The 14,194-nt window shown below is 57.6% G+C and overlaps 1 protein-coding gene across 2 annotated transcripts; it reads right to left on the bottom strand.

Moving 5' to 3' along the window:
• Positions 1 to 1,404: 1,404 nt before the first annotated feature.
• EPS8L1 (EPS8 like 1) lies at positions 1,405 to 12,293 on the bottom strand. Of its 2 annotated transcripts, XM_041745052.1 has the most exons (20): positions 11,957 to 12,200; positions 11,331 to 11,385; positions 9,866 to 9,906; positions 9,541 to 9,599; positions 8,796 to 8,957; positions 8,340 to 8,489; positions 7,742 to 7,824; positions 7,075 to 7,330; positions 6,619 to 6,745; positions 6,342 to 6,430; positions 6,167 to 6,241; positions 5,914 to 6,062; positions 5,245 to 5,386; positions 5,102 to 5,130; positions 3,126 to 3,246; positions 2,905 to 3,036; positions 2,620 to 2,725; positions 2,273 to 2,447; positions 1,805 to 1,937; positions 1,405 to 1,731 (listed from the first exon to the last, which is right to left on the bottom strand). In XM_041745052.1, the coding sequence occupies exons 2-20, from the start codon at positions 11,345 to 11,347 to the stop codon at positions 1,645 to 1,647; spliced, it is 2,133 nt and encodes a 710-aa protein (XP_041600986.1). In that variant the 5' UTR covers positions 11,348 to 11,385; positions 11,957 to 12,200; the 3' UTR covers positions 1,405 to 1,644. The 2 variants fall into 2 exon arrangements, with proteins under 2 accessions (XP_041600986.1, XP_041600987.1); XM_041745053.1 differs by lacking the exons at positions 1,405 to 1,731; positions 1,805 to 1,937 and having other exon boundaries at positions 2,443 to 2,533; positions 11,957 to 12,293.
• Positions 12,294 to 14,194: the final 1,901 nt, after the last annotated feature.

The following is a 14,194-nucleotide window of genomic DNA, read 5'->3' as shown; positions in this document are numbered from 1 at the left end:
GTAAAGGGAATGGTAAAGATCTGATATGTTTGAGGAGAGGCCCTTGGCATGCTGCCATGAAAGGTGTCAGGTGGTGGTGTTGTGGAGAAACAGCAGGAGGCACTGCAGCGGGAGCTGGGAGCCTGACCCTAGGTGTAGTCTGTACAGGCTGGTCAGTCAGCCCCGGTGGGGAAGCTGGCACAGGCTGATACTTGCAGGTGTCATGGAATGAGCCATGGAAATGTTTAAGGGGAGAGTTTTCTGGATAGAATAGCAGGGATGAGGTCCATAGGGCAGAGGGGTACCTGAAGTGTGGAGGCGCACGGAGAAGCTTGTGAGGCCAGAAAGAGAGCGGGGATGAGGCTGGAGAGGTGACAGCCAGCTGTAAGGACTTGAATGGTGAGGTGGGTCCTGGGTCTTAACGGGTCCCTTTGGCTGCTGCATTGACAGCAGTCCAGGGAGGACAGTGCAGGACAGGAAGGGCGAGGCCAGCTGCCATCATCTCAGCAAGAAGTGATGGCAGCTCGCGATGGTGAGACTGAGATTCTGGGAATATTGGAGGGGACAGTAGCCTGCACGTCCTGATAGGCTGGACTGTGGTGCAGTAGGGCTTGGGCCTGCCTTCAAGCTTGGAGCCTAGACTTTAACTGGTGGGTCATGGGGAGGTCATGGGGAGGCAGGAGAGGTATAAGGGGGCACAGGAGGCTGAGTCAGAACTCCGGCCTGCCCATGGCTGGCTGATCTCATCTGATGGTGGAGAGCATCATGGGGTGGCTTACATAGATAGTAAAAGGGCCTTCTTCCTGTGGTCAGGTGGCATCCAGTCTGAGGGCAAGATCTAGAGAAACCAGTCCTGAACCAGCCTCGCTCCCTCTCTGGACAATGGGAAAAGGAGCTGGCTGTTCTCTAGCTGGGAAACTTCCTTTAGGCAGGCACCTGGCAGGAGAGGAATGGCTAGGAAGCCTGTGGCACATTCAGGGGGCAGCTACTTTGTGGTTGGACTCCTGGCAGCTGGTAGGGGATGAGGGTAGGCTTTGCCAGGTAGAAAGTCACTGTTCCAGCCAGCAGAAAACACCAAAACCCCAATGGTTGAGGGGGTTTGGGGGGGTTTGCATGGAGTTGGGGGAGGGGAGGAGATTGGGGCTCTGGGGGCCCTGGGGAGCCAGGGAAGGAGACTGGAATGGACTGGAAGACAGACTGCTGGCTGGGGGGTGGGGTGGGGTGGGGTAGGGTGGTGGAAGCTGGAGATGGGGCCCTGGGGAGGAGAGGAGGATTTAGGGAAAGACACCAAAAAAGGTTGGGACATATAGACTCCTTTTCCTCCTGAGGCTCTAGTGGGGGCGAAGGGCAGGTTCCTGGGCTCCCTGGTGGCCCAGTAGAGAAGGGACAGCAGTTGACAAGCCTGCTAAGAGGAGGCTCTGTATAGACTGAGGAGGCTGTTTATAGACTGGGCAGCGGATCACAATGCACAGGGCACCCGCATGCGGCCCTTCCTCCCACTCAGGGCCAGTTCTCTCACTCAGGAGACTCTACAGAGACAGGGGAGACCGGAGCCGGAACACTTCCGCAGCTTCACGAGGGGTCTACTTCCGTGGGTGGGGGCAGTTCGCAGAGTCGGTTCTCCTACAGGCTGCCTTGAAACATCCAGCAAAGCAGCCAGGGAGGTCAAATAACCTCTGTTTCCAGGTCACCTTCCACCTTCTTCTTTTGCTTCTCCATCACCGCCTCCAACTCTGACACTTTCTCTTTGTCCTGGAGGGCCGAGTGGAAATGAGAAGTCTGGCCTCTGCCCCGGCGCGCCCTCCCAGGCCCAGGCCCGGCTCACCTCCAGCAGTGCTCGCTGCACTGTGACCTGGCTGTACACGCGTGCCCCCTCCTCGGGGCTCACTGCCCGCAGCTCCTCCTTCTGCAGCGAGAAAAGCTGCGCGCCAGTCAGCACGCCCAGCGCCTCCACCGTCCTGCGGGATGTGGGGTGGGGGCGCATCAGGTCCCCGAGCCAATTACATCACTGCTGCCTAACCGTCTGCCTAATCAGAGCGGCACTCTGGCGCTCCGGGGAAGGGCTCCGGGGAAGGCGCGGGAATCCCTCCCCCGCCCCTCCCCCTCCCCCTCCCCCCCTCCCCAGTGCGCCACGGGAGGAGGCGGGGTGTGTGCGCCCTGCTTTCTCACGAAGACTCCGCCTGGACACACGTGCCAGGCACTGCAACCAGGTAGACCGTCTCTGTAGGCCAGCCCGGGTCCCCCAGGTTCCAGTCAGACCACATCCACATCTCCCTGCCCGCCCGGCACGCACCCCAAGCTGAATCCTTTGGCCTGCAGCCAGGTGCGGACCTCCGAGGTGTCCGAGTGCGGGCTGAGCTGCGGCTCCGGGGCGCGGGGACCTGGGGCTGCGCGGCTGGGGCCCGGGCGGCCCTGGGCTAAGCGCGCCTGCAGCTCCTCGTTGACAAACAGCATCTGGGAGAATTTCTCTGCAGGGGCGGAGGGAGGAGGGACCGGGAGGGAGCGCGGATTCAGGACGAACAGATCACCAGCGTCTCCAGCGTCTTCACGATGGCTGGGGAGTCCATTTACTCTCTTTGAGCCTTGGTTCCCCTGACTGGACAAGGACGGCTCCCTCAAGGGGCTGCCCCCACCACTCACCCTTCTCTCTGGGGTCCATGTTGAGGCTATCACAACTGTCCCAGGGGGGCCGAGAGGAGCCCGGTCCTGGGGCCGGTGCTGGTGGGGGAGGAGGAGCGCCATCCTCCTAGTAGGGGAGTCAGAGGAGCACCCGGGTTAGAGAGAGGATGGAGTCCCTGCCCCTCGCCCTTCCAGAGGTCAGTTCCTGAGCCCCCCACCCCCCCACCCCCTCTGTCAGTGCCCTTGCCCTTGGCACCTGACTCTCACCGCCCTCCTTCCCTAAGACAGGAGTCTGTCCTGGCTCACCAGGCTGCAGGAGGTGCTTTGGCTGCAGCTTCCCCGAAGCCCTGGGTGGGGAGTCAGGATATTATAGGGAACATATCCTTCCTGCCCTTGCTGGTCTCGAACCTTCCACCACTTGCGCCTGTCATCCAGGACCTGAGGGAGGGAGGGAGAGGAGGGTTCACAGCCTGTGTCTGCAGCTAGGGCTGGGTCCCTGTAGCCCCTTGGCCCTCCACCCCTCTAACCTCCAACACATCCCGCTGCTTGACTGATAGCTCGCTGCTGTTGCGGGCCTGGAAGTCATAATTACACAGTACCCACTTCCCCTCCGGCTCCTGCTGGGGCTCAGCCTCTGGCTGTTGGTGACTGTGGAGGAGAATGAGGGTTGGGGATAAGGAGGCAGCCGGGCTCACTGCTCTGGACAGTAGGGTACTGGTGTGAGCTGGAGTTAGAGCAAAGCAGGGGTCAAGGCAGGGGGGCCCAGGTTAATAATGTTAATAGAGACTTGAAATCAGAATAACAACTTGAATGCATTTTGTTCCTTATGTACCTGGCACCATGCTTTAAGCACATGATAGGAGTACTAACATCACTTCCATCTTATAGATGAGAACATTTATAAGGCTCAGAGACAGAAAATCACTTGTTCCAGATCATATAGCCAGAGGCAGCTATTTATTGAGCATCTACTGTATACTGGGTTCAGGCTTAGAAAACCCATAGTTACAGCATAAACAACAGTTAACGTATAGTTACCTTATATAGCATGTAGTAGGTGCCAGCCCCCGTTCACAGACTTACACATATTGGCTAATCTGATTTTTGCCACAACCCTTGGTATAACCATGAGTTTGGACTCCCATCCCCACTCCTGTCCTTTCCTGATTCATTCCCGAATCTATTATTTTCTATTTTACAGGTGAGGAAGTGGAAGAACAGGGATATTACACGGCATGATGACGTAAAGTTCACAGAGCAAGAAAGAGGCATGGCCAGACTGAGACCCAGGCGGGCTGGCGCCAGAGACCATGTCCTGAGTAATCTGGTCTATGGTGCCCGGCGCTGGATGTGAACCTGAGCTCTACCATGGCAGCTCTTAACTGCTCGCCTGTAGAACCTCAGACTTCTAACTCTTCCAAGAGGGGATTATTGTTATTCTCAATGTCTCTGCAAAGAACTGGAGGCTCAGAGAAGGGAAGTTAAAAGCTGGGGATGTCAAGCCCAAGAATCAGAAGCTTGGAGGGTGGGTTCTGCAAGACCAGGCAGCTGAAGGGAAGGGGAGCAAGATTTTGGCTCTGGTCCCCTGATAAGAGGGACCTCAGCCCGGATCAGGCCTACCTGTGCAAAGGAGAGGGGGGCTCTTCAGGGCCGCAGCGCCCCCTGTGTGGGGCTGGCAGCTCCCAGCATGCTGTCCCTGCTGAGACTCTCTTCCCGGGGCCCTCACTCAGACCCCCTTCTGTTCCTCCAGCTTGGCTGCTTTGTTTTCCTCTTACCCCATGGAGCTTCCCTCACATCTGCCCTCAACTTGCTCAAGGACCCTAGTGTCCTGGTGTTTCCATGCCCCTTCCCCAGGACCCCAAGAGTCCATGCCCCCATTGCTTTTTGGTGTCATGAACTCAGGATTCCAGGTCTCAAGCCATCATTTCCCAAACCTTTAACCTCTGAAGGCTATCAGTATCACACTCAGCAGGAATTGAGACAGTTGCTTTAGAGTCTTGGGATAGTAAGGGTCCAGCCTCCCAGTCGTTACCTCTTTCAGGGGCCCAAAAATACTATCTCTTCCCAACTTTCCCAGAAACTTGTCCCTTGGCTCTTGAAGGCTCAGTAAGGCCCCAAAGCACCAACTTGAGCTCTACCTCAAAACCTAAATGCCCAAGCCCCCAGTCTCTTCCCTCTAACTTCTGGGGCTCTGTCCTCTTAAAGACCCACACAGGGAGCTTTCCTGGCCATGGGAACTCAAACTGCCTTCTCCCAGCCTCTCAGACTTTACCCACTCCCAGCCCCTTCCTCCCTCAGACCCCCAAGTCTGGGTCCTGCCCCCTCCCCCCCCCCTCCCCCCTCTCCCAGCCCCCAGCCCTCACTGGTCACCACCTCACCCACCTGGGAAGAGCCGGGAAGCCAGAAGGAAAGACAGAAAAAAGGAGTGGAGTCAGCGCCAGGAGCCCCCAGGACGCACCCCCTCCTCGACCCCACCTGTCCCACCTGGGGCCCCGACACTTACCCATTGACAGCGACCTGGGGGGCACTTTGCTGCAGGAGATGAGAGCAGCAGCTCAGGCAGGGCCAGACTTCCTGGTCCCAGCCCCACTGTGTTACCTGGGGGAGGAGTTTGTTCCTCCCGGGGAAGAGAAGCTCTAGCCTCACCTGCTGGCGTTGCCGCTCATGCTGTAGCTGTTTCTCTACCGGGTCCTCCCAGGCGCGGCCGTGTGGGTCGGTGGCCGGGGGCTCCCAGCCGCTGGAGAACTCAGGGCTGTATGGAGGTCCCTCCTTGGGGGACAGCTCCAGTCTGCAGCCGAGGGGCCGAGGGCTCAGGGATGCCAGTCTGCCCCAGGCCCCAGTACCACCTTCACTTCCCCAGGCCCTAGGCTAGGTGCTTCTGACCTCTCTGCTTTTTGCCAAGCCCCTCTAAGTTCCACCCCGACATCAACTATATTTGTAAATATACTGATTTTGCTCTAATGCTGTGTCCAGCCTCTGAATCACCTCTGATTCTTCCACACCCATCCTGCCTCCTTCTGCTAAGTCTGGCTCCGCTCATATCCCTGGAGGCTCACAGCCTGCAAGCGTATCTCCACCCCCTTCCCCAATCCACAGCCAGTCTTTTCCTAGGCTGCACCCCCTTTTCTTTTTTTTTTTTTCTGAGCACCCCCTTTTCTAAGGCCAGCCTTTCTTTCCAGTCTGAAACCTCTCCTCCACACCATCTACTCGTCTCTCAGTGGCATCCTAGCAGTCACCCTAGCTTCTTCAATTGCTTGGCGTTGTACCCTCTAGCGAAGCCCAGTGGCTACCCTTCTCTGCCTGCCAGCCCCTCACCCCGGGCGGGTCCATGAGTCCCCCAGCGAGGTCCAGAGAGCATTTTCACGGGGGGTGAGGTTGTCTCGTAGCAGTGCCACCGCCTCAGACGTCAGGTGCGGCCGCCGCACATCACTTGCAAATCGCGGGCCACCCGATGTGTCCACAATCTGCCAGGGGTGCAGGAGTGGACACCTCATCAAGCCCCCCAAGGTCAAACCTCAATTCCTCCTACTGCAGGGGCCACCGGAGGGCTGAGGGAGGGGTGGCTCACCAATTGCAGAGGTCCGAACAGGAAATGCAGCAGCTCTGGGGAGGAAGGGTTGGCGATGTTTCCACGCAGTCTGGCCTGTGGAGCCGGGGAGGTGCTGGCCTTACTGAGTGCATGGACGATGGGTCAGGCTTGCTACGCCCCCGCCCCACGCTGGCCCCACCCCACGCATTCTCACCAGCAGGCTGAAGGCGTACTTGATTTTCTGAAGCACGTCAGTATACTCGGCCTCTGAGGGCGGCTTGGCCCGCAGGGTCAGGAGACCCTCTGCAGGTAAGGGACGCAGTTGCAGTGTCGGGGACACAGAGAGCGCCAGTCAGACAGACAGAGGCCCAGTAAGGTCCCCAGGGATAGGGAGTCAGAGCTGGCAAGGGGGTGTGTGGGGGGACCCTAGGGGAGAGCGAGGATATTTGGGAGGGACTGGATGTTCAGGATCCCCCTCGGGAGCCTCTCACCCCCAGCTGCCCGGCGCCGGGTCCTGCGGCCACGCTCCCGGTGCTCCAGCACCCGGGCTGCCTCTGCTGACTTCTGCAGCTTCGAGACAAAACTCTCCACATCGTCGAACACGTGGTTCAGGATGTCCTGGGGGTCAGAGCGAGGGACAGCGTGGGGGACAGTGTGGGGGACGGAGCCAGAGGACAGAACCGGAGGACAGAGCACGGATCAGAGCAGGGGGACTCAGGGATGTGGAGTCCTGGCCCCGCATCACCCCCAAAACCCGCAGCCAAGGGCCCTGATATCTTCCCAGGCCAGGCCATTCCCTCTGCTGCCGGCCGGGTCCTCAAATTCCAGTCACCGCCAGCCACACCCCCAGAAGTCTGACGCTCCCACACCCCATCAAGCCCCACCCCCTGAAGCTGGGACTCCCCACCGCCGGCCCCGCCTCCATGCCCTGGCCCCGCCCCCCTCACCACGTCCCGCTCCGCCTGCAGACTGGCCAGGTCCGGCCCCCGGGGGCCCAGGTCCGGGGAGGCTGGGTTGGCGTTCCCTGAGGTCCCCTCCTGCCCGGGTCTCTGGGGCTCCTCCACCTCGGGGATGGGCCCCGCCCGGGGTCGCCCCCGGCCCGCCTCCCCTATGCTGATGACGGCGCGGACCGAAGGGCTGCGCTGCAGCGGAGGGGTCTCGGCCGCCGGTGAGGGGTGGCGCTGCAACTCCTCTTGCGTGGCCCTGTGGTGGGACAAAGGGGGACAGCTTGAGTCCACCGGGGGACAGGGCAGGGGATAAAGTCGGTCTTAAAACGCAGACACTGCGGCCCAGCGGAGTCAGACCCAGGGGAGGAAAAAAACGGAGATATGGGGAAGGGGAACACCTCTCCAGAGGGAAACTGAGGCCCGAAGGAGGAGAAACCGAGGACCAGAATTAGGAAAAGTGGTCTTGGAGATCGGGTGCAGATGTCTGGGGGTACGGCAGGACTCGAACCAGGCTGTTTGACGGGCTTCAAAACTTGTGCTGTTCTAGGGTAGGGGCATCAGCTCATTGTCCGAAGGAGAGGGGACGGAGGCCCAGAGAGGGGAGGCTGGCCTCCCAGACACCCCACCCAGCCTCTCTTCTCCTCTGCTTCCAGCCCAGCGCCCTTACCTGAGCGCTGCGGGCCTGCGCTCCCCGCGGCCAGACCGGTAGTCGTGCAGAGCCCCCTGGACGTCTTCTCGGATCAGCTCCGCCTGCCAATCATGCCATTAGGCCAGGCCCCCACTCCCCACCTACCTCTGGCCACGGTCCCCCCAAGGATCGATTTCTGGGCTGGGCGCCAGAACCCCTCCAGTCCGCGCTCAGGCTCACGGTGCCCATGCACCTCCACTCTCTGAACTCACACCCTCACCCTACTTCTGCCCCTGCCCTGGGCCTCGACCCCATGCCCAGAGGCCGGGTCCTGATGTGGCCTTGCCCCTAGACCATACTCGCCTCTGGTTGTGGCTGCTCCCAGACCCTCTGCCCCATGTGCTGTTACGTCCCGCCCGGGCCCTTAGTCTCGCCCTTCACCAGGTCAGTCCTGACCTCAAAACCCCTTTCCCTTTCCGAACTTCTCTTCAGGCCCCGCCTCCTCCGGTGACCAGACCCGCCTCTGCCCCAGGCCCCGCCCCCAGCCCCAGAGGCCCCGCCTAGCTCTAGCTTCGCTTGGGGAACCCACAGGGTCTCAGCCCAGTCCCCGGTGGCTCCCCTGACCAGGCCCGCTCACCCCCAGACGCAAGCCCTGGAAGAAGTGCACGTCCGGCTGCGTGCGCTCAGGCTCCTGGCACACGAGCAGCAGCAGCGAGCGGCTCCGGCCCGGCAGCATCACCACGTCGCAGCGCACGATGGCCCCCAGCGGGTACGACTCCAACTCCTCCTGCAGGGTGGGATGGCGGGTAAATTGAGGCCTGGAACCAGTGGTACTAAAATGGTGACAGCAGTGACAGCTCGTATGCTGGCACTGCACAGGCAACCCTGCGAGGTTAGGGGGTTAAGGATAACACCCCTGTTTAATAGGGGAGACTAATAATACTCTAAAAGGGGGTGGAGATCTCTTGCCAAAGTTCCCAAAGGAAGGACATGCAGAGGCCAATATTCACACTTAGACGTCCCGAGGGTCAAGCTCTCCATGCCCCCGCTCGCTCAGGCCAGATGCGCTTTCCACCCATGTGTCCCCTGGCACCTTGGAGATGGGGTCAAGCAGTGTGACATGGTCCGGAGACACGCGCAGCAGCATCTCTTGGGCCCAGACGCGGCCCTGATTGTCCATGACGGCCAGCTTCCGGGAGGCATCCTCCACAGTGTGCACGCCATCCTCTTCACCCAGGCAGAATGTCACCAGGTGCTGGCATGGTGGTGCCGAGAAAGCAGTGAGTCCCAGATTAATGTCAGCTGGGCTCAGCATCCCCTGGCATCAGCCTTCCAGCCTGAGACTAAACACACTTCCTTGGGAAAGCCTTCCTTATCACCTGCTCCACTTATGGGGCACCTGCTCCACCTATGGGGCCCCTGAGTTTCCTTTGTTTTGCTTTCATCGGAGTGACTAGCACTGGGGCCTGTCCTCCCAGCACGACTGGAGGCTCCTTGAAGGCATTGGTTATATCTAGTCCCTTCTAAGCACCTCTGCCTCCATTAGAGCACCTGGCACCCTTTGACCTGTACTCGTATGAGGATATGTAACATTGTCCCCATGGCCTGACTGTCCAGCACAAGAGCTGGTCTGGAGGAAAACTTGGATTCAAGTGGAGTTGACTTCTACTCAATACCCACTTCTGAGCAAAGGCAGAAGCCCATCTTGCATATGACCAAACTCAGTTCCTAGCTTCTTTCTGCTTGGAGACCCAACTGCTTTCAACACTTCCATCTTCTCAGGCCTGTCTGCCTTTCCTCCCACAAGACTCCCTGTGGCCACGCAGACCCCAACTCACATTGACTAGATACTGCGAAACATCTGCCATAACCACAGTGGAATAACGTTTCCTCTGCTCTGTGGGGGAGAAGGAGAATAATCCAGAAGACTCAGCCCCTACTGCCTCAGACCCAGGAGTCAGACCCCAGCCCCTCCTCCCTCAGACTTAGGAATCCGGACCATGGTTCCCCCTTGCCCTGGGACCTCCCCTCTCAGACCCAGGAGTCCAGGGCCCCCGGGCCCTTAGTCTCGCCCTTCACCAGGTCAGTCCTGGGGTGCAGGCCCTCAGCCCCTCCTCCCTCAGACCCAGTTTCAGCCTGGAGTTCTCTTGCTCTGAAACTCACCATAGATTGACTTGGCACTTGGTTTGGGGGCAGCTTCTGGGCTGGATAAGGAAAAAAGAGTGAGAGACCTTGGGAATTGGGAGATCATGGGGATCTTGAATGCCAAGCAGAGCAGCAAAGACTTCATCGTAAGGGCAGTGGGGAACCATGGAGGGTTCTGAGCAGGGGAGGGCCGGTCCAGAGCTGGATTTTCACACAGGTAACTCTGGTACCGGGTGGTGGTAGAGTGTGTGGTTCCAGTATTGGGAGCCCCTCCGCCCACAGACCTGGCTTGGCATCCTCTGTCAATACTGTCTTGCCATAAGACCCTGGGGAGGAGACTGAATATCTCCCGCCTTGGTTTCCTTTTCTCTGAGATAGGTGTTAATTATCCAATAGCCTCCATCTGGTAGAGCTGTTGGTGGATTCATGGAGAGTTGAGAGGGTTCACAGCCTCAATAACTTAACTGTCAGTGCTACAATGCAAAGGGTAGCACACAGTAGGTGCTCAGTAAATGGGGTTTTTTTTTTTACAACAGCATTAGTATTTGGTGTAGACAGAGACTTATCTCCCCCTCCTACTCCCGTGGGCCAGGCTCTTCCCAGCCAAATCCTTCTCCATCTCCTGCTCCTGGCCTCTCCTTCTAAGTCAACTTCTCCAAGAATTCCACAGAAATGATGGAAATTCAGAGCTCAGGTAGGATCAGGTATGAGGGACAAGAAATACTTTGAATCAAATCTCTGCTCCTCATCCTTCTCCTGCCAGTCAGATCTCCACACAGTTTGATTACCGCTGTGCTGGGGAACTTACATGCAGCTATTCCCATGGGCCTCCGTTTGGGCTTCTCCTTGCTCACCCCAGGAGACTTGAACTTTATTAGAAACAGCCCAGAGGCACCTGGGTGGTGCAGCTGGTTAAGCATAGGACTCCTGGTTTTGGTTCAGGTCATGATCTCAGGGTCATGAGATCGAGCCCCACATAGGGCTCCAGGCTCAGTGTGGAGTCTGCTTAAAATACTCTCTCCCTCTGCCTCTTTCCCCTGTGCTCTTGCTTTTTCTCTCTGAAATTGATAAATCTTAAAAAAAATAAAGCAGCCCAGATTTGCCTGCAAAGAGTCAATATTTAATAACACGCTAACAGCCGCAGTGGCAGTTCCTGTGAGCGGAGTACCTGCTGTGAGTCAGATAAGCCTTGTACCTTCATTATCCTGTCAGGCTCTCATATTGTCCCTCTTTCACAGAGGAGGGGCTCAGGCTCAGGTTGTTGGTTAGAGTCACACCACCCTGAGTGTTAGTGTCTGGGTTTGGACCCAGGTGTCTTGCGCTGGAGCAGTAGCTCTAACATAGACCGGCAGGGCAGGAGCAGCTCAGGCTTCCTTCTCAGTGTCCAGAGCTGGGCTGCTGTAAATGTCAGTTGTGGGTGCAGGGACAAGGCTAGCAGAGGTGACAGGGCAGCCTGGGGGGGGAGGGGACAGGGGACACTTACCCGGTGCTAGTGCTCATGGTGTGGAGAATGGGAGCTCCTGCCACCTGGAGGTGCCCTGGAAACCATCAAAGAGGTGAGGGACTGACCTGGCCTGAGGTATCTGTGATTTTGGCCCCTGCTCCTCCTCCCTCTGACCAGGAGTCCAGTCCCCAGCCCCTTCCTCCCTCAGACCAAGAGTCCAGGCCCCCAGCCCCTCCTCCCTCAGACCTAGGAATCCAGGCCCCCAGCCCCTCCTCCCTCTGACCAGTAGTCCAGACCCCCAGCCCCTTCTCCCTCAAACTGTGGAGTCCAGGCCCCTAGCCCCTCCTCCCTCAGACCTAGGAGTCCAGACCCCAGCCCCTCCTCCCTCAGACCCAGGAGTCTGGGCCCCCAGCCCCTCTTCCCTCACCTAGTATGCTGCCCTCCCAAATCTCTCAGGGATCAATGCATTTGACTCCCTAATCTATGTGTACCCCACTTTGCTTCCTTTCTCCAGTGATCCTGTGTCCCAGCCTCATCTCCTCGAGGGCCCGGGAATTCAGGCTCAGAGCTTCTGGACCCAAAGACTCCAAGTCCCCTCAGAGAGTCATTCATCCAATTCCTCAGACACTGTGACCTCAGTATGGGGCCAATCTCCCAGCCCTTACCTCTTTAGGACTCAAGGGTTTATGTCTGCCAGCCTTCCTGGTGTCTGGACCCCAGAGTCCTGGCCGCCTGCTCCTTGGGACTCGGACCTCCAGCCCCTCCTGGCTAGCCCCTTCCTCACCTGCCACCGTCAGGCTCTGTCTGGTGGCGGTGGCACGGAGAGGCCCAGCTCTCTGCTGTCCCCTGAGTCTAGAATGCGGAATGCGGGCCCCTCCTTCCTGCTCCCTCCAGGCCACCCCGCCTCTGCCTCCGCATACCTGAGAACTCACCTGGCACAGCCCAGCAGCAGTGGCCCTGGGCGGGGCTGGCACAGACATCCGGGCTGGGGTGCGGGGGAGCTACAAACTGTGATTGTCTCTGTCATAACAACATCAGCTCAAGGACAAGTCATCTGATGTCACACTTGTTCTCAGCGCCAACAGCTCTGCCTCAAATACCCTCTTCCTTTTTTTTTTTTTTTTTTTTACTGCTGAGCCACCCAGGCTGCCCAATTCTGATTTATTTTTTTTTTAATAATAAATTTATTCTTTATTAGTGTTCAATTTGCCAACATACAGAATAACACCCAGTGCTCATCCCATCAAGTGCCCCCCTCAGTGCTCGTCACCCATTCACCCCCACCCCCCGCCCTCCTCCCCTTCCACCACCCTTAGTTCGTTTCCCAGAGTTAGGAGTCTTTATGCTCTGTCTCCCTTTCTCAAAGAGTTAAAAATAGACCTGCCCTACCACCCAGCAATTGCACTGTTGGGGATTTACCCCAAAGATACAGAAGCAATGAAATGCCGGGACACCTGCACCCTGATGTTTATATCAAATACCCTCTTCCAAGTGGACTTATGCCTCTGGGAGGTCAGAGGTTTGACTTGTACCTGTTTGCCATTTAAGAGGCAGTGGTCAATGTGGAAAGGGTGGGATTTGATCCCCCGGGCCTGCCTTTCTGTCTCTGGGCCGGGGTCTGTCCCTCCCTGTGCACACCTCCCATCTGTTGTTCCTGCCTCTACCCCTGCCCTTGCCTCTTCCTCCTGAAATTCCCCCCAGTAAACGCCTCTGATGATGGAGCCCCACACAGCTCCAAGCACTTCTCACACGTTAATGAGCTCCTCAGGCTTGGCATCTTCTTTCGAGAACTTCCCCTGTGCCCTGGTCCTTGCTGACCACATTATACATGCCATTTCTTCCCGAAACCCAGCCAGGTGAGTGTTGGGGGTCTCTGTTTGACAGATGAAGAAACTGAGCCCCATGGGGGTGAAGAGATTTGCCTGAGGTTACAGTCGCAGGGAGGGAGTAGATGAGCACAGCCCACAGACCCCAAGCTCGCCTTGACCTGAGAGAGCCAGAGGAGGGGTGGGCATGCCCCTTTCAGCCTTTCGCTTTATCGATGATCTCCATCTGCTTCCTGGCCTCATCTGCTCATACCTGAACCTGTAGAGCCTCCTAGCTGGCCCCTGCTCCCTTCCTTCCCTCTCAGTGCAGGGAGGTCGAACAAACCTGGGTCAGCTCCCTGCTCCCGTTTCTTCAGGGGCTTCCCATTTCTCTGCAAGGCCTTAAGGGACACTACTCTAACCTCCTCTCTGCCTCCATCACCCCATTTCAGTGCACCCCCTACTTGCTGCTCCTCAAAGCCCATCCTGCCTCAGGGTCTTTGCACTTGCTATTCCCTCTGCCTGGAATGCTTATTCCCTCAGATATCCTCCTGGACTGTTCCCTCACCTCCTTCCGGCCTTTGCTTGGATTCCTTCTCTGAGAGGCCTGGCTGACCGCTCTATTTAAAATCGCAGCTCCTCTTATCCTCCCGCTCCTCATAGTCTCTCCCTGCTCCTTAATTATCCTTCAGAACGTTTACCACCTTTAAACATACTGTATTATCTGTTCATTTTGATTATTTTATGTCTCCCCCGCTAGAATGTAAGTTTCACGAAAGACAAAGACATCTGTGCGTTCAGCCCTGCACTCTGCTGCACATTACAGTAAGTGCTGGAATGATATTTGCTCTTGGTGTATTCATATGTATTATGCTCCATTGTTTTGTTCACCACACGTTAACCCCATAGTCTATGCCGAAGGAGGCTGGAAACCAGAGAAAGCACACCTTTGTCCTGGGCTGACAGGGATGAAAGAGTAGAGGGAAAGAGAGACGATCATATGGTGTGGTATGATGGCAAAGAGCCCAGGTGGGTGTGGGTTCGGGTTCTGACTGCCATTAAACAGTGTTGATAATACTCATTACTCAATACCTACTG

This window comes from Vulpes lagopus, chromosome 2, assembly GCF_018345385.1.
Source record: "Vulpes lagopus strain Blue_001 chromosome 2, ASM1834538v1, whole genome shotgun sequence".
NCBI lineage: Eukaryota > Metazoa > Chordata > Mammalia > Carnivora > Canidae > Vulpes > Vulpes lagopus.
Note: the sequence above shows the minus strand (reverse complement) of the source record. Positions and strands in the feature narration are given on the sequence as shown.